This window comes from Vulpes vulpes, chromosome 10, assembly GCF_048418805.1.
Source record: "Vulpes vulpes isolate BD-2025 chromosome 10, VulVul3, whole genome shotgun sequence".
Classification (NCBI taxonomy): domain Eukaryota; kingdom Metazoa; phylum Chordata; class Mammalia; order Carnivora; family Canidae; genus Vulpes; species Vulpes vulpes.
The window spans coordinates 51,208,391-51,228,379 of record NC_132789.1 but is presented as its reverse complement, the minus strand read 5'-3'; the positions used below and the strand labels follow the sequence as shown (position 1 = coordinate 51,228,379).

General features: G+C 38.6%; 1 protein-coding gene and 1 non-coding gene across 12 annotated transcripts in view; one reads left to right on the top strand and one right to left on the bottom strand.

The window, feature by feature from the left end:
- Positions 1–19,671, bottom strand: part of STIL (STIL centriolar assembly protein) — a 64,467-nt gene extending 44,796 nt beyond the window's left edge. For 3 of the 11 annotated variants that reach the window (XM_072724067.1, XM_072724068.1, XM_072724069.1), the window contains exons 1-10: positions 19,318–19,614; positions 16,928–17,014; positions 13,096–13,203; positions 10,139–10,251; positions 9,655–9,842; positions 8,248–8,290; positions 8,043–8,106; positions 4,789–4,872; positions 3,576–3,662; positions 441–591 (exon numbers count right to left, since the gene is read on the bottom strand). In XM_072724067.1, coding sequence (XP_072580168.1) covers positions 441–591; positions 3,576–3,662; positions 4,789–4,872; positions 8,043–8,106; positions 8,248–8,290; positions 9,655–9,842; positions 10,139–10,251; positions 13,096–13,203; positions 16,928–16,971 — 882 coding nt within the window. In that variant the 5' untranslated portion in view covers positions 16,972–17,014; positions 19,318–19,614. Of the gene's footprint in view, positions 1–440; positions 592–3,575; positions 3,663–4,788; positions 4,873–8,042; positions 8,291–9,654; positions 9,843–10,138; positions 10,252–13,095; positions 13,204–13,862; positions 13,980–16,927; positions 17,015–19,317 lie in introns of those variants that run through there. The other 8 variants (XM_025991880.2, XM_072724063.1, XM_072724065.1 and 5 more) reach the window with 6 other exon arrangements.
- Positions 13,889–13,961, top strand: TRNAK-CUU (transfer RNA lysine (anticodon CUU)). Its single transcript has one exon. It is a non-coding gene; the product is annotated as a tRNA-Lys (tRNA).
- Positions 19,672–19,989: the final 318 nt, after the last annotated feature.

Here is a 19,989-nt window from a genome sequence, read left to right as displayed (position 1 = left end):
ATGGGTAAATTATTCTGAAAAGCTCTGATCCTGTATTATAATTTGGTTCTGCAGACATGATCTGAAATTTATAAAATATTAACCACAAATGAATAAAGTTAATATTCAATAATAATTATAAATATGGGACACCTGGGTGGCTCAGTGGTTGAGTGTGTGCCTTTGGCTCAGGGCATGATCCCAGGTTTCCGGGATCGAGTCCTGCATCGGGCTACCCGCGGGAGCCTGCTTCTCCCTGCCTGTGTCTCTGCCTCTCTCTGTGTCTCTCATGAATAAATAAATAAAATATTAAAATAATAATAATAATAATAATAATAATAATAAATTATAAACAAATCTAATAGTTTGAGTAACTATGTTAAAGGGTAAAGACCATTGTTTAAACTGCCGACATATGACCCTAAACAATCATTAATGTGCCAGGTAATCAAATCACTTACTTTGAAAAGATGTAATGTTTCCTTGCTGGTTAGTAGCTGGAACTGAAGGTCAGACGACCTGCCATCACAGGGGAGGCATTCATAAAATTCAGGATCCTTATGTGTCACAGAATAGAGAACTATAATGAAATTTCCAGATTCTGAAAAAACCCTGGACAAAAAAATGCCATTTAATTAAAAATTTCTGATAATAAGAATATATTCTAACAACTCTACACAAATCTCTCAATCTAGTTAATAAACTACCTAAGCAGTCTAACTTTGGGAAGAAAACTGGGGAGTAGGACGCCTGGGTGGCTCAGTCAGTTCAATGTCTGACTTTGGCTCAGGTTGTGATCTCCAGGTCCTGGGATTAGGCCCATATCGCACTCTGTGCCTGGCAAGGGGTCTGCTTGTCCCTCTCCCTCTGCATGACATGTACATCCCCCACCCCCACCCCGGCCATGTGTTTGGTCTGTCTCAAATGAATAAAGTCTTAAAGAAAAAACTGAGAAGCAAATTTGTGCTTACTTTTTAGTGTTACTGATTTTTAATTTTTAAAATATATTTTATTATGAAATACATATTCCTTGTAAAAACTTCAAGCCAAATAGATATATGAAACAAAATGAAAATCACCTCACTCTCTGTTTTAGCGTACATATCTCTGTAATTTTCTCCTCAGCATACAAAAACATTTTTCACAATCTAACAAAAATGAGGCCATACCATACATACTATAGTTGACTCTTGAGCAACATGGGTTTGACCTGTGTAAGTCCACTTACACATGAATTTTTGTTAAATACAGCACAGTAGTATAAATGTATTTAGTCTTCTGTATAATTTTCTTAATATTTTTTTCTCCATCTTGTTTTATTGTAGAATACTTATAATACTGTGAGAATATTTAAAGTATATAATACATATAACATATAAAATATGTGTTAACTAGATTATCTATAAAGCTTTTGGTCAACAGTAGGCTATTAGTATAAGTTTTTAGGGAATTAAGTAATATCCAGTTGTTTTTGTGTTTTTTTTAAGTAAATTCTATGCCCAACATGGGGCTTGAACTTATGACTCAGAGATCACGAGTCACATGCTCTACTGACTGAGCCAGCTGGCACCCCATATGCAGATTTACTGAGCACCTCACCTACATTGTTTCAAGGTCACCTGTATAAGTGATTGCTATTTTTTATTTGACTATTTTGGATTTCTTCCCATGTCACTATTTTATATCATGTCTTAGACTTTTTTTTTTTAAGGTTTTATTTATTTATTCATGAGAGATACACAGAGAGAGAGAGAGAGACAGAGAGAGAGGCAGAGACACAGGCAGAGGGAGAAGCCGGCTCCATGCAGGGAGTCCGACGTGGGACTTGATCCCCGGTTTCCAGGATCACACCCTGGGCTGAAGGCAGTATTAAACCACTGAGCCACCTGGGCTGCCCATGCCTTATACTACTTTTTTTTTTTAATTTTTATTTATTTATGATAGTCACAGAGAGAGAGAGAGAGAGAGAGAGAGGCAGAGACACAGGCAGAGGGAGAAGCAGGCTCCATGCACTGGGAGCCCGATGTGGGATTCGATCCCGGGTCTCCAGGATCGCGCCCTGGGCCAAAGGCAGGCGCCAAACCGCTGAGCCACCCAGGGATCCCTGCCTTATACTTCTTTACTCATTTTAAGTGACTACATAATATTATCATTTATAGATGACATTATTCACCTAGACTTCTAAAAGTACGTATTTTAATTATTTATAATATTTCACTATTATAAACACAGATAAAAACATTCATTTTATTATTCATTGCATGTCTCACCAATTATTTGTAAAGTCATCAAGAATCCCTAAAATACATACTAAAATTAATTAAAAGATATCCTTTCTTTTTAAAAGTTCACATCAGGCCACTTCACTTTTACAGAAGACCTCTGTTAGAACCTGTTTTCAGTAACTGAGAGAAATGGGAAGAGGATTTTTGCTTCTACAAAAAAAAACAAAATCAAAAATAATGTTCAGCATTTGTTTTGCATGAGCCATTATAGAGGTAGTGTGCACCAAAAGCAAGAGTAGCCCTGTCAGTCTCCTTCCTCAGGAACTACACTTAGCATCAAGTAGCCTTGGCTTTGTACTGTGTCTGTGAGTACTGTTTGAGCTAAGAGACAAATGGTGGTGGTATCACATACAAAATAACAATTAAATGAGGAGTTGAGGTAAGAAAGTTCCCTTGTGGGCAGCACGGTGGCTCAGTGGTTTAGCACCGCCTTCAGCCCAGGGCATGATCCTGGAGACCCAGGGTCGAGTCCCACGTCGGGCTCCCTGCATGGAGCCTGCTTCTCCCTCTGCCTGCGTCTCTGCCTCTCTCTCTCTGTGCCTCTCATGAATAAATAAATAAAATCTTAAAAAAAAAGAAAGTTCCCTTGTTTGTTCCAATGCTTGTGCTTCAGTTCCAGAAAGAAAATTAAATCTCATTTCAAATATTACAGTACTAGTATTAGCACTGTGTAACTTAATAAAACACGCATAAGGCAACAAACTCAAATTCATTTTTAATCAGTTCACTGAATATTAATCTCTTTATAAAATCATATGCTACAGTAGATGATCCCTAGGGTTTTTTCACCACATGAAAAAAGTGTATCTTCTGTGTTACAGTACTGTGGTTAGGCAAATGAATTCCTTCACATTTCCAAGTATACTACAACCTCCCCTTTGTCTGGTTTTATTCCAGACAATTTTTATTCCAAGTTTCATTCCAAGTTTTATTCCATCAATAAAAGATCTTACAAATCTTAATGTAAGATTTGTTTTTCTTAGTGCACTAATCTTCCGGTCTATATAAGTATTATAAATGGTTAAAGCACTGTATGAATTTTATTTATTTATCTTTAAAAGATTTTATTTATTCATGAGAAACACAGAGAGAGAGGGGCACAAACATAGGCAGAGAGAGAGGGAGAAGCAGGCTCCATGCAGGGAGCCCGACATGGGATTCGATCCCGGGTCTCCAGGATCACGCCCTGGGCTGAAGGCGGCGCTAAACCACTGAGCCACCTGGGCTGCCCCACACCGTATGAATTTTAAACCAGACATGTTCAGGAAAACATGAACAGGGGAGAAGATTAAAATACAAAATATCACTTGCCTTTCTTGAATAGAAGGACTGAACATGTATCGTAAGCAGCAAGCCCATACCTGAGGACTATATATATGTATAATTCCAGACAGCCAACTAAAAGAAAAAAAATACAAATTAAAAGCTATAGTCACTTACAAATTAATACTTAATGTGCTTTACATTCTTAAAGTAATACGGGAGAGATTCTTGATATTTACCAGCAATACATTAAGCAGCTCATAAATAAGAAATCTATGAACACCAGACCATGCTAATAATTAAAAGGAATATAGATATATAGGTACAGACAGAGCTTTCTCTCTGCCCTCTTCCACCTGAGAGGACAAGAAAATGGTGGGACACAAAACAGTTAACAACAGAGATGAAAAAAGGAATCAATTAGAATCATCTAGCCTGGACTAAGAATGTGCTAAGTTAGGGGAGAATGAAGTTAGGAGCCTAAAACTATAGAGTTATTGAGAGGATTAGATGTCGTAACATATATATGTAGCCCAAATCTCCCAAGGCTCTTAATAGGCATTCACTTGGTATAATCCATAGCTAATACCAAGACCATAGGAAACAGACTGTAAGATTTTGTGGTGTGCAGAATATTTGTGCATTCTCATTATTTAACTTTGCATATAGCACCAAACCCCTCCATTCTATTATCCAAACTCTTCAAGGTCCCCCTCAAGTTTGCCTTCTTTAAGGAAATGTCCCTATCATCTCTGTAATGAAGACTAGTAACACTCACTGTCTATATATTGCTCATTTCATAATAAATCACATACTTCCTGATTATTTTTTTATTTGTGAATATATGCATATTTTATTGCTTCACCTTTATTATAAACTCCTTGGAAAATTTTTAATCCCAACACAGTACCAAATATAGTACTATGCATAGGGTAAACACACAATAAATACTCAACATAAAATTTCTGACTGAATAATCTATCTAAATGTCCTTAACCACGAACTCTAATGAGAAAGGCATTAACACTAAAGGAAATTTCCATAAAACTGCTTGTCCGTATATTTTAAAGTGTTATTCTGAGCCCTGGCTTCTTCAAGGTCCCTTAAAGACAGGGGGTAGTGATGGAGGTTGAAGAAACAGGGCTCTAAGGTTTCAATTTCAGCAAAACGAACTCAACGTTATATGTTTTATTTATGCTTATTACATACATTTGAATACATATGTGGCTGGAAAGGTTTTCATACATAATACAATACTTACATCCCCACTAACGGTAGAGAACAAACCTTGGGATCCGATTCCAGCAAAAGTAACAATTTGCGTGTTTCGTCCATAGTAAGATATCTAAACAGAAGATATTCGTGTAAAAAACAATTAAGAGTATGTCCTTTTTACCTAAAAGAGATAATCTGAGTGCTTGAAGAAGCTTATTTTAAGCAGAGAAGATGATTCAAATAAATGTTTTCTCTCATACACACGCACACAAAGAAAACTTCAATATGTAAAAAACGAATCCAGTAAGAGGAAGGAATTGAAGAGATTTAATATCTTAAAATGGCCATTGAAGATCACACCACTTTATTAAAAGGTTTGCTCTAAAAGTACCCACTTATTTTAATCAGGAATATTAAAATCAAGGCTATTTCAGATTCAAATAGATTTCCAGGGAGAAGTGAATTTCCTGTTACTAAAAGTGTTCAAGCATCCAGATGATCTGACAAGACTGCAACAGATGTGACTTTTCACTAACAAAACTGAATTATGTGAGGTATATTCAACTTTCCATGCACTATATTTCTCCAACCACTATCAAAGAATGTTGTAACCATTATGACCCCAAAATTCACTTTTTCCTAAAAGGAAATTATACCACATTTAAACTTTGTTATTATATTTATTATTGACAGTGGCTTTTTTTTTTTAAGTTTATTTTATTTTTTAAAGTAATCTCTATACCTAGTATGGGGCTTGACTCAAGACCCTGAGGTAAAGAGTCATATGCACCATTGACTAAGCCAGCCGGGTACCCCCATTACTGATAGTAAATTTTAAGAATATGAATGACCATAGGATCATCAAGAGTTGGGGTGTGTGAGTGGCTCAGACAGAGTTGGGGTGTGTGAGTGGCTCAGTCAGTTAAGTGTCAGACTCTTGATGTCAGCCCAAGTTATAATCTCAGGGTTGTGAGGTTGAGCTCCTTATCAGCACTAGGCATGGGGCATGCTTAAGATTCTTTCTCTCCCTCTCCCTCTGCCCTTCACAATACCATCCCCCAGTCCCAGTACTTTCACTCTCTCTCTTTGGGAAAAAAAAAAAACAAAAAGTTAATTTCATCATTATGGCTTTAAAACACAAAAATAAAAAGGATACTATTAGTAACATAAAGTCTTGATAGTACCACTGAGGATATATTTTATTGCTATAATATCCCTAAAACACAAAAATAATGAATTTATCAGGCCATGTGACAAGATGAGTAAGCCTGAGTTGGCAGGGAGATTTATGGATCAATGACCCTTAGGGTTGCCTGGCTGGCTCAACTAATAGAGCATGCGACTCTTGAGCTCACGGTTGTGGGTTCAAGACCACGCTGGGTGTAGAGATTACTTAAAATAATATCTTAGGGAAATAATGACACTTGGGGCATCTGGTTGGCTCAGTCAGAAAAGCATGCCACTCCTGATCTCAGGGTTATGAATTCAAGTCCCACATTGGGTGTGGAGATTATTTAAAAAAAAAAAAAGAGTTATTTTTTTACGCCTGCTTTGAAAGCTCTTTTGCCTTGACCATCTAATAAAATCTCATTCTTTAAAAGAACTTTCTATGATTTTCCCAGGCAATTGGGACACACCTTCCTGCTTTCCCTGCACTGAATATGAACCCCCATTATGTTTATCTGCATGTTTACATATTAATATACTTAATGGACAATAAATAGGTTTCTAAGCTACTTAATTCCAGTGTCTAACACAATACCTATTCCATAACAGATCCTAAAAAATATCAGGTAAAAAATATCCTGATATTTTTTACTGCACCTGGGTGGCTCATTTGGTTAAGCGTCTACCTTTAGCTCAGGTCATGATCCTGGGGCCCTGGGATGGAGCCCCATACCGGGCTCTCTGCTCCGCAGGGAACCTCCTTCTCCCTCTCTCTGCCTCTCCCCCAACTTGTGCTGTCTCTTGCTCACTCTCTACCTCAGATAAAAAGTAAAAAATCTTAAAAAAAAAATACTAAATCTTAAAAAAAATACTAAATAAATGAATGTAGTCAAGGAAAAGGACAAATGTCACAAATTAAATAATTCTAGGTAAGAAGGGGCAAAGAAAATAGGCGATTAGATAGAATTCTGAACATCCTGGGTTACCACCATACCAAGGGGTCAAAGAAAGACAAATTCACGCTTCACTAGTGGATGGGCATAGGTGTAAGAAAAACAAATTAATTTTTTGGTTAATTTTAACAAAAATTCCCATGTCCCAACTGAGAAGCACTTTATTACCCCCAAGAGAATTAAATGTTTCAGTTAATTCAAACACTCGATTTCTATCACCTTTGGCTATATCACAATAATGGAACATACCCTTTGACCTTTGTACCACTCCAACCAGAAGGGTGCTCTGGTCGGCACATGGGACTCAAAAATAGGACTTTTCTTGCCATTCCCGGGACCCTGTAAAAAGTAAACCCTCTTTTTCTTTTCCTCTTTGAAGAGGCATTTTTAGAGAATTGGACCCGGAGCTGAGTGTATCTTGGCAAACATTTTCAGCTCCAGAGACCTAACAGGAACTAGGGTGGAGTCAGGGAAAGGAAGCCAGAAGTGAATTGCTTAGACTTTAAAGCAGAGGGTGCTTACATTGTCTAACCTAGGTTCGTAGACAATAGATAAAGAAAGTGGATGAGGATTCAGGGAAGTAGTCCTGCTGAGGGTCAGAAAGCATGCAATTTGGCTTATATTTCCTAAGAAACTAAGAGTGGTGATAGAAAGCTGGAGAGGATGCTGTTCCAACTATGTGGGGAAACTCCACCCTCAAGTGGTTGATAATTTGGTAAGCAAGATTCTACAAATTTTTATTTAGTTATCTCCTTTCTCTGTCTGCAATGCTCATTATTCACAATTAAAACTGCAAGTAACAAATTTTTCAGCCCGTTAGGCTTATAGTCAGATTATAGTTTAAAAAAAAAAAAAAGCAAGACAAAAAGACGACAACCCAAACCTAGGCAAAAAAACAAAGAACAAAGTAACAGGTTAATTTCTTCTACTTTCAAATCGCAAAATACAACCAATTACTAATATAAATTTTAATATTAATTTTTCTTGGAGTAATAGGCACAACTCTGAACTATATTAAGCAAAATTTAACAACTTCATTTTTTTCCCTTCCTTGGTTATTTATCTAGCCACCATAGATCTCTGACTTGTCAACTGAATGCACAAACATTTCATATGATGTGGGTACCATGAAAATATACTGATATAACCAATATTTAAAATTACTTTATCTCTTACTTACCCATATTTATAGGTACCTTGAACTTGAGAAATATTCAAATTACTGCTCAAATTTCTTGCCAGAGCTGTTGGAATAATGGGGATGGGCTTCACAGGTGTGCACCTAAAGGTATTTGCCAGAGTTACTGCTGCCCAGTGCAAATCCAAATCCACAATGTCCAAACTTTCCCTGGAAGTGATGTGAACTCTTAGGGAAAGCAGCTTACCACAATCCAAGGAATCTTTGCTACATACATGGTGCTGCAGAGTCTGAGAAATCAATATTATACAATTATTTTAAAACTTTGAAATTTGTCCATATTTCTAAATGTTTGATCTCATACTGGTACATATATACATATGTATACCTTCAACTGACAAAATTAAATAATTTCTGATTTGTAATATTTCAATTCTCTCATTTCTTCCATGTGACCAAAAAGTTACATGAATACTTATGTCAAAGCAAGGCAAGATTTACTGAACCAAGCTCTATCACACATTGCCAACTTAAATGCCCCAGCAGCATTTCAAATTCTTTTTTTTTTTTTTTTTTTTTTTAGGATTTTACTTATTTTTTTTATGAGAGACATAGAGAGAGGCAAAGACATAGGCAGAGGGAGAAGCAGGCACCCTGTGGGAAGCCTGATGCAGGAGTTGATCCCAAGACCCAAGGATCAGGACCTGAGCCAAAGGCAAACACCCAACCACTGAGCCACCCAGGTGCTCCAGCATTTCAAATTCTTATGAGAGAATATCACTTCCAATTAACATTTAAGACATGAAAAAAAGGGATGTAAACTACCTCTGACTCAACTCAGAAAATCTAAAGTCCATTCTTCTTTATTACTATTATTATTGTTTTTTAAAGATTTTGTTCATTTAAAAGAGAGAGCAAGCATGAGCGGTGGGTGACAAAGGGAGAGGAAGTAGACCCCCTCTCCCCCCCCATTGAGCAGGGAGCTGACTTAGGGCTTGATCCCAGGACCCTGGGATCACAACCTGAGCCAAAGGCAGACACTCAACCAACTGAACTACCCAGGTACCCCTAATTATTTTCTTATTACCCCAAATCATCAAGTCAGTTCTTCTCGCATAGTTGCTCATGCCCACTGTGTCCTTCCTAGACATTGTCCTTCAGGCTAATACACCTTCTCTCTACACCTGACTACTGACATGGCCTACCTACTCTCTCTGACTTTAATCAGGCTGCCCTATCAGATTAACTATCTTTGATTTAATAGTATTTCCTCTTTTCAAAAACTTTCAATAACTCTACATAGCCCATATGACAAAGTTCAAATTCCTTAGACTGGCAGACAGGGGTCTCTACAATCTGACCAAACTAATAATCCATTCTGATTGCCCACAAATGCAGCAAAAAACTACACCCTTAACATCACCCTGAGCACATCTTCTACTTTGTTATCTTGGTATACTGCCTCCCTTTCTGGAATGCTACTCATACTACCTCCCTAGAATTTCTGCCTTCAGAAACCATATTTAATTGTATTTTAGCAACATTCAATCAGAAATTACTAGGAATACTTGTAAAATATGGGTTTATTGAAATATAACATAGTACACATAATTTGATACTTGTGTTCAATTAAGAATAGTCAAAAAAATCTCACCTTAAAAGCTGAACTGAAGTCATCTGCATCATGAGCTATGATTTCTTTTGAACAAAGTCCCTGAGTATGAATTTTGCATGGAATCACAAAGTCCCCAGGAAGAGAAGCAGTAGGGGTTCTTTCTAAGCTTTCAGGTACTTCTCTACCAGGATCAAAACGATCTACTGTCAATGTCATACTTTCTTCATCTGGAGAACAAAAATAGCAGTTATTATATAGCATGATAAGCAAGCCTACAATTATAGCAAAGCATTTTGTTAATACTAATAGTACGCTAAGCTCTTATTTTAAAAAATGGTTTGCATATATATTCTTCCACCTGACCAGACTGTAAAGTCTCTGGTGGGTATTATCAAGTTTTACTTACCTTTATAACCTTGGCATATTGCAAAGAAAAATAGCACAAAGAACATCACAATAATTGGCTGAATTCGATACATAAATTCTATTATAGTTACAAAAAAATTTTTTTTAAGTATATTACCTTCATCTACTATGAGAGAACCAAGTAAAAAGCATGGCAGGCTTTTTTTATTCTGCTTAGCATGACGACAAGCAAGTCGGATGGTCTTTTCAGTTACCACAAGCTTTGGATTTCTGGGAAAAAAAAAAAAAGTCTTATATGAATGTGGTGGATCTGACATCCTAAAAAACCCTCCTGCCATGAAATGCTGCCTAAAATATAACACACATCTTTAACATGTACAGAAAAATCACTGCTGACAAATCCTAGGGTCAAAGATGGGCAGAGTTAAGAGTGGCTAGGGAGAGCTGCCTGGAAACCAGAATTGCAGTAAGTAGACACTGAAGATACAGTTGTTATCTGAGCATTTGCTTAATTTTATGAACCAGAGCAAGGATCAAGAAACTGTGAGGCCAGTCTCCTGTCTTTATAAACAAAGTCTGATTGAAATACTAAATCTGTTGGGATCCCTGGGTGGCGCAGCGGTTTGGCGCCTGCCTTTGGCCCAGGGCGCGATCCTGGAGACCCGGGATCGAATCCCACATCGGGCTCCTGGTGCATGGAGCCTGCTTCTCCCTCTGCCTGTGTCTCTGCCTCTCTCTCTCTCTCTCTCTCTCTCTCTCTCTCTCTCTCTCTGTGACTATCATAAATAAAAAATAAAAATAAAAATAAATTTAAAAAAAAATTAAAAAAAAAAAGAAATACTAAATCTGTTTGTTTACATATGGTTTATGGTCTTCAGATACTATAGTATTATTGAATGTACAATATATAAAAATATGATTAAAATGTGTAAAGATATATAAAAGGGACTCTAAAATATAAGTAAGGAAGTATATACTATCAAAAAAGATGAGGCATATTTGAAAAAGAACCACAAAGAACTTGCAGAAATAAAAATATAATCAATTATAATCAATAAAAATAAAAATATAATCAATATAATGAACTAGAAATAGGTATGTAAATTTTTATTATCCTATAAACACTGCACATATATTATAAACAATGTTTCATATATATGGAATACTTCCACATTTAAAGAAACCTAAACAAATAGGTTACACAGCAACTAAGTACACATAAAGAGGAAATTACCAGAGTTGAAAAAAATTACATTGTAGCACAAAAAGATACAATAGAAAATATAAAAAAGGTCAGACATTGAGAAAAAAATGAACAAGTCTAAGAAATATTTAATTGAACTTCCACAAGACTGTTTTTTTTTTTAAAGATTTTATGAATTTGAGAGCAAGAAAAAACATGAGTGGAGAGAGAGAGAAGCAGACTGCGTGCTGAGCAGAGAGCATGACACAGGACTCGATATAAGGACCCTGAGATCAGGACCTGAGCCAAAGGGAGACACTTAACCAAGTAAGCCACACAGACACCCTCACAAGACTATTTTTTTATTAGTGACACTATCCTTCTCTGCCAACTGGTTTAGAATTTCAGTACTTTTTAACTTGTAGCTCTCCTTTAGTTCAACAGAATCCATCATCAAATGCTATAAGCTATTCAAAATATCTTGTTTCATTCTTTCCTTTTTTTTTTTTTTTAAGATTTTGTTTATTCATGAGAGATAATACAAAGAGAGGCAGAAACATAGGCAGAGGGAGGAGTAGCAGGCTCTATGCAGGGAGCCCAATGTGGGATTTGATCCCAGAACTCTGGGACCGTGCCCTGAGCCAAAGGCAGATGCTCAACCACTGAGCCACCCAGGTGTCCCTCATTCTTTCCTTTTGATCTCAATACTGCTACATTGCTCTACAAACCCTTATAATAGCTACCATTTATTGAATACTTCCTGTTTTAGGCACTGTGCCAATTGCTGCTTTACAGAGTCTGTCTCATTTAATCCTTACAAGAGTGCTATGAAACAGGTATCACTATTCCCTTTTTCTAAATAAAGAAACTGATCCTTGCCTACTTTACTGAGGTTGCATAAATAAGAAGTGGTAGAATCAGGATTTGACCCTCCAGGCAGTCTGACTCCAGTTATAGCACCTTAAACAAACCAGTAGGACATAAACCTATCTTGCTTAGATTACAGAAAACCATCTCACAGTTAGGCTAACTCCAGGCTCTCCCCACCATGACCCATCCTTCTTAGAATTCTGCTTTCAAAAGCTCCCTTATATACAAAATCGCAGCAAGTCTCTATTTTCTATTTCTTCAAACCCAAGTTGTAATGTCTTTCCTTCAAGATCCTACCCACAACCTATGTTATATTCCTTCTAACATGATCTATCCACTCAAAATCAGTTCAATCTTCTCAGTGTTCTACAAAGAGAGCATGCTAAAGCATGATGAAAACCCTTTCAGTTTTTATCGTATTTTGTCTCTTGAATTCCCATAATACTCATAACTTTAGATTTGCAGAACACTTTAACTGTGAAATTAAGATTACTTCTCAAAAGCACAAGTAATAGGGGCACCTGGGTGGCTCAGTGGTTGAGTGTCTCTGCTTTTGGCTCAGGTCATGATTCTGGGGTCCTGGGATCCAGTTCCACATCATGCTCCCCACAGGAAGTCTCCTTCTCCCTCTGCCTATGTCTCTGCCTCTCTCTCTCTCTGTGTCTCTCAGGAATAAAGAGACAGAAAAAAGAGAGAGAATAAAGAGAGAGAGAGAGAGAGAGAGAGGCAGAGACACAGGAGGAGGGAAAAGCAGGCTCCATCCCGGGAGCCCAATGTGGGACTCGATCCCGGGACTCCAGGATCGCGCCCTGGGCCAAAGGCAGGCACTAAACCGCTGAGCCACCCAGGGATCCCAAATAAATACAATCTTTAAAAACCAAAAAACACAATAGATTTAAGAATCAGCAAAAGGGATAGTTTGTTTGAAGGCAGATTCTGAATGGAAAAGGTAAAAAAAAAAAAAAAAAAAAAGGAATTAGTCATAGTAATCAACTTTGCCTTACATATCGTTTTGACTCCTGTTTCTACCAGTTTGATTTGAAAAGAGAAACATCTTATACCTGTAGTAATTGAGATGTAAGTAGATGAAATCTCCAACTGGCATTGGGTTCCAAAGTGCACATTTTGATGGAGGAAAATAGAAAGGTATCATCTTGCTTGAAGGAAACCTTTAAAAAATGTTTTAAATCACAGAGACAAACAACTTTAGCAGAAATTTTATAAGAAATGGTTTAACATTAAATGATGAGGCTTTTCAAACTACTTATGTTAATTTTAAGAGCTTTATATATATATATATATATATTTTTTTTTTTTTTAAGATTTTATTTATTTATTCATGAGAGACACAGGCAGAGGGAGAATCAGGCTCCCAGAGGGGAGCCCAATGGGGGACTCAATCCCAGATCCCGAGCTCATGCCCTGAGCCAAAGGCGGACGCTCAACTGCCGAGCCAGCCAAGTGTCCCTAAAAATATTTTTAAGAAGAAAAAAAAAAAAAAAAGAAAAGAAAAATCCTTATAACTTTACTATCAAGAAAATAAGTACTCAGGGATGCCTGGGTGGCTTAGTAGTTGAGCATCTGCCTCTGGCTCAGGTCCTGATCCTAGAGCCCTGCGATGGAGTCCCGCATCGGGCTCCCTGCAGGGAGACTGCTTCTCCCTCTGCCTGTGTCTCTGCCTCTCTATGTCTCTCATAGATAAATAAAATCTTAAAAATATATATAAAAATAACTTAAAAAAAAAGAAAGAGAAAAGAAGCACTCAAAATGTAGGTATAGCTTTTTCTTGTCCTTTTTTCCCTATGCATACATAAATTTATATACACACATTTTTTTAAATGAAGCGGGAAGGATGCCTGGCTGGCCCAATTGGTAGAGCATGTGACTCTTGATCTCAAGGTAATGGGTTCAAGCCCCATGTTGGGCATGGAGCCTACTTAAAAATCTAAAAAAAAAAAAAAAAAAATTTTTAAAGAAAGAAAAGTAAATAAATAAAAAAGAAATAGGAGTACCAATCCTATAAAATCATTAAATAACAGAAATAACTATAAACCATGAATTTACATTTAAATTTAAAACTAAAATTCTGTTCTTCTGAATTTCTAGACAATATCTAATAAAATTATGGAAAGCACAAAAACTTAATACAGTCTATTTTTCAGTGTTTCCAACATTGGTATCTTGGGGCCTACTACTTCAGTTGAATTATTACTGAAGCATCAAAAGGACAGCAACATAAACAATTCCTTAGCGAAGATCCTAGAGACAGTATAAAGCAAGTTTCAATCTTAAATCATACAAAGCACCATCACAAAGTTTTTCATTTTACATAAGTGAGTAACATGAGAAAAACCACAGTAAGAAAAAAACAATGGAGAGAAAGGACTGAGGGGAAGATATCAGCCTAAGTTCCCAGGTAATTAAAGCAAGAAAGCTCTGGCAGTGAGCTACCTACACCAGTGTATTTGCATGGTCATAGACTATTAAATAGGTGAACTGAAAGAATATTCATATCATATATTAAGAATACCTTGTTCTAGATCTTACATTCACGTATCACCTAGTGAAGATTGTCAACTACAGGACTAGCCCCAGTTTACTGATCACCCAATATGTACCAGGCATCTCAGTAGGCATTTTACATACACAATATTTCTCACTAAAACTGTTCCAGAAACACTTTAATCATCCATTTTATAGATAACAAACTATAACTTTCCTAACTTCATACAATTAAGCAGCAAAGCTGGGATCTGAATCTAAGTGTCTGATTTCAAAGATTATATTTCTAGAAGCTAAATGGTATAGTGCTTTAGAACCTGGGTTCAAATTCTGATTCCATCATTACTCCTAGCTGTGTGTCTAATTTGAGCTCATAATATCTATAAGAAGGATTTTTAATCTCCCTTTTTTGAAATGAGGACATGGTCTGAGATTGAGAAATCTGTTCAAGGTCACAAAGCAAGTAAGGAACAAACTCAGTTTATCTACATTTCTGTATCTAATGTATTTATCACGTATTTATCAATTGGTGACAGGCCGTATGATGTAGTGGGTAAAACAAAATGTCTGGAAGTCAATTGTTTAGATCTGACAACTCATTTCAAGATTTGCTAGCTATGTGACCTCGCTCACGTTATTTAATGTCTCTGTGCCTCAGTTTCTTCATCTGCTAAACAGGATAATACCTGTATCTCCTGTAGTTATAATGAATATTAAATGAGTCAACAGATGTAAAGGGTTTGAAGTAGAAATCACATAAGGTTTAAATCCTGGCTATACCACTTACCAACTATGTAACTTTGGGTTGGTTAATCTCTCTACACTATAGTTTCCTCGTTTAAAAAAAAAAAAAGAAAAAAAAAAAAAAAGAATGGGGGATAATAATAGTACTTACACCTTATAGTTTGTTATGAGGATTAAATAAGAATAATGCATGGCACATAACAAGATTTCTTTAAATGCTATTAATCCTTTTCTTAACCTAAGGTATACAGTAGACTTTACAGGCAGGGGAAACACAAACATCTTGAAATGTGATAGAAACTTTTACACATGTATAACTGTTTTGTCTTAGGGAAGGAGATTCATGCAATCAGATATTCAAAGGGGTCTGCAACTCCTAAATAATTCAGAACTGTTGCTCTCTGGCCCAGAGATTATTGAAAATGAAAGAAAAAAAAACACCCCCCCCCCCCCAAAAAAAAAGAAAGATCATTAAACAAGTAAAAACTAAAGTTGAATGTATCAGGAATAATCAATTTATTATATATAAGTATATTCTTACCTAGAATGTGTAATTAATTTGACACCCCCCAAAAAATAATAATTTGACCCTAAAAATAAAACTAAAAAGAGACTGTACTGAGTTGTTGCAAACACAAGTTTTTTCAAAGAACAGAAGTTGACAAATTTTCAAAGAATAAGAGGTGGCAGGAGGATAAAACAGAAGGGCCAAAATTAAGCAAAAGGAATATGATAGTCTCTTTCGGTCAGGTTTCCCATTGTCTTCATCAAAAACATCTGGCACAAAAAAAAAAGTACAGAGAATAAAGGTAACTCGTGGATATAATTATAGTTTAGAAGAAAAAAAATTCACACAACAGCATTAACTGTCCCTCCCCAGAGGGAAAAAAAAGAACAATAAATCATCTAAATAGCCAAATAACATAAGCCAATCTGTCTTGTCCCCAGAGTACTGACAGACTGAGAAAATTAGGAGACAGGTGGTAAGCTCCTCCTTCCTCTTCCACACAAATGGGAAAAGGCTTAGGGACATTTAAAGAAACTTAGTATATCCAGTGTGAAATTTTTCCATTCAAGGATTAGGGTTTAGACAAGGGAAGGAACCCAACCATTTTCTTACTTGTTTAGGATGTAAATAAATATGTATGTGATTTTTTTAGCCTCAAGGGGTCAGGTTCTATTTCCCATCAATAATGCTCTGTGAAACCAAAAAAAGGGAAAGTGGGAATGAAACTAATATTTACCAAGTGCCTACTATGTGCCAGATCCTTTATTTTAGTAATCTTATTTAATCCTTCACAATAATCTTGTTATACAGACATTACTATGCCCCATTTACAGATAAGGAAACTGAGGCTTAGAGAAGTTTTCTTTTTCTATTTCAACCTATCTTCCCAAGTTAGGAAAAGTAGTGAAAAAAACATTTTGTAAATATATTTCTTTTTTTTTTTTTTTTTAATTTTTATTTATTTATGATAGTCATACAGAGAGAAAGAGGCAGAGACACAGGCAGAGGGAGAAGCAGGCTCCATGCACCGGGAGCCTGATGTGGGATTCGATCCCGGGTCTCCAGGATCGCGCCCTGGGCCAAAGTCAGGCGCCAAACCGCTGCGCCACCCAGGGATCCCTGTAAATATATTTCTATACCTGGTATTTATATGGGGCCCTGCAAGAGAATATGTAGGCTCCATGATAGTTGGTGAATTTTGTATTCAATTTCAAATGCTTAGTATCCTGAAAAAAAAAAGTAAAGAGAATGTTATTAATGAGTGATAAAAACAAAAAATAAGAAACATGATTTAACTACATATTAATAGTACAGGCAAAATTAGGTTACTTTTATGAAGTGTCTTCATCTATAGTAAAATAAAACACTTGTGTATTCTGATTTTCATACTTCATAGTCATTCTGCCTGTAAATTAATGTTAATATTTATTTTAGGCAGCAGGTGGTATTTAATATATGAAATTTTGAACAAAAGCCTCATAATATTCAGAAAACCACAAAATAGTACACAGGAACAACTTGAACTAGATATTTATCGAATCTGTATGAGGTTAACAAACTTTAAGTCTTGTGGAGATGGAAGACAAATACTGCATCCCTACAAACTGATTTGTTTCCTGCAAAATCAGTGGAGTTTTTTTTTGGCTGCACATGCCCTCTCTGGGTACTTTTCATCCACTCCCATTGCCTCCACACCCATTTATACATAGCCAACTCTCAGTTTCCACCTCTCTCCTCAGTTACAAACCTGTATTTCTAGCTGTACTATCCACTAGATATCTCCAACTAAATATTATCAAAGCAAAATACAGAGTGCATAGTCCTTTCTTTATGGTTCAGTATTTCCTATACTCTTTTATTAGGCCTTTTATTAGGAGTTCTTTAAGCTGTGTACATTCTACTTCAATTCTAGCAAGAAGGAATTGTCTGAAGCAAGAAAAGGGAGGAAAGAGTTACTGATGCAGATGCAGAAGAGACTTTTCAGATAAAGCCAGAGGCTGAAATTATGGACTAGAACAAAATCTTATTTAAAGAGCCACCTGGGTGGCTCAGAGGTTGAGCCAGCTCAGGTTGTAAATCTGAGGTCCTGGGATTGAGTCCCGCATGGGGCTCCCTGCATGGAGCCTGCTTCTCCCTCTGCCTGTGTCTCTGCTTCTCTCTGTGTGTGTGTGTCTCTCATGAATAAATAAATTAAAATCTTAAAAAAATAAAGTGCTCTTGTAAGGCTACAACGTCCCTCTTGGACTTCATGCATTGCCTATGGACTGAGGCTTTATTTTTTTTTTTTAATTTATTCATGATTGTCACAGAGAGAGAGAGAGAGAGGCAGAGACACAGGCTGAGGGAGAAGCAGGCTCCATGCACCCGGAGCCCGACCTGGGGCTTGATCCAGGGCCTCCAGGATTGCGCCCTGGGCCAAAGGCAGGAGCCAAACCGCTGCGCACCCAGGGATCCCGGACTGAAGGCTTTAAACTTGAAAACCGTCTGCATCACTTGGGTGTCACCAATAACAGTATTCAGATGGATGACTTTAATTCTAGGAAGTATATAAAATGACATTTTTCTTCATTAAATGGAAGAGCCTTAAAACTCCACATCTGTGTCTTTTTCCTTTATGTATTAGGGTAAAAAGGTAATGTTGATCTATTTCTCATTTTAAAACAATACACGAGTTTATTCTGACAGCATCACGCAAGCCATTAAAGCCGCCGAACCAAAGCCATATGCCACTGTACCTAGCAAGACATTCTCTCCTCAGGTGATGGCATCATGGTTCATCAAACTGAAACTCCAAGTTATCCTTACCTCTCCTTCCTCCCTCCCTGCTTTCCTATATAAATTCGGCTTATCTCCTTTACTTTAGTTTCTGACTTCATCAAATCTCACTAGATTTACTGAAAAGTCCCCAGACTGCTCCCAGGGGAGTATCTGTGCATCTCGGACCAAATTATTCCCCCTGCTTAAAAACCGGATGGCTCTTCTTTATATATATATATTTTTTAAGATTTTATTTATTGACTCATGAGAGACAGAGAGAGAGAAAGAGAGAGAGAGGCAGAGACCCAGGCAGAGGGAGAAGCAGGCTCCCTGCAGGCAGCCCGACGCGGACTGGCTCCCGGGACCCCGGGGTCACGCCCCGGGAGGAAGGCAGGCGCTCCACCGCTGAGCCCCGGGCACCCCGGCTCCTTTGCCTGCAGAGCAGAGCGCCCCGGCAGCCTGGCCCCATCTTACCGCGCCAACCTCCTCCTCTATCCACTCATCCCACCCCCCGAGCACCTGGAGCCTCTGCACAGGCCACCCCTGAAGCTGGAATGCCCTCGCAAAGCCCCGTCGCCCTTCACCGCCCGCGCTCACACCGCGCCGTTTGCACGTTACTCCCCGGAGCCCACCGACGTCCCACGTTCACCCACCGCCTCCACCCCGCAGCCGCCGGGCCCGACGGGAGGACGCAGGGCTCCAGCCGACAAACCTTCGCAGTAAAAACACCTTTTTTACGTGGCACCCTATGGACTGCAAGCCTCTCACTCACCCGAGGACAAGCGGTTCCAGGAATTCCAAGTCCTCCTGACTTAGTTTTCCACTAGCTCCCCTTCACGGTACCGGCCGCAGGCTCCGGGAGGGCGGAACCCGCCGCAGCGCCCGCAGGCCGCCCGCCGTCCTCCGAGCTCCGCCGCCGCCACCCTCCGGGAGCACTCGGGACACAAAGCCCCAGTCGCCGCCAGCTCCGCCCCGCGGGGCCTGTTTGTTGGGCCGGAACAGAGGTCGGCTCCAAGCAGCGCCTCCGTCCCCGCCGCCCCGCCTCCGGGACGTTGGGGTCGCGGGAACCGAGGCGGCAAAGAGCGGCTCGCGAAACCGAAGCCCGCGCCGCGCCTACTGATTGGTCAGAAGTCCCACCCGTCAGGGGCGGGGGCGGGGCCAGAGGCCACACGCACGGCCGCCGCGACGTGCTGCGACACCAGCCAATCAGCACTCCGCACCTATCCGCGCTCGTCCAATCCCAAGCCCCCTAGGAGAACCCAGTGCGCCGCCGGCTCCCCAGAATCAGGATCGGGAGGATTTAAACACTTCACTGCGGGCAACGGTTAAGTTCCGGGGGTGGGCGGACCTTGCGCACGCGCAGTGAAAAGCCCATTGCGGTAGATGCGGGGTGGCAGGGCAGCCGGAAGTGCGTGCTGTCTACTTTGTCGCCGGCCGGTTAAAA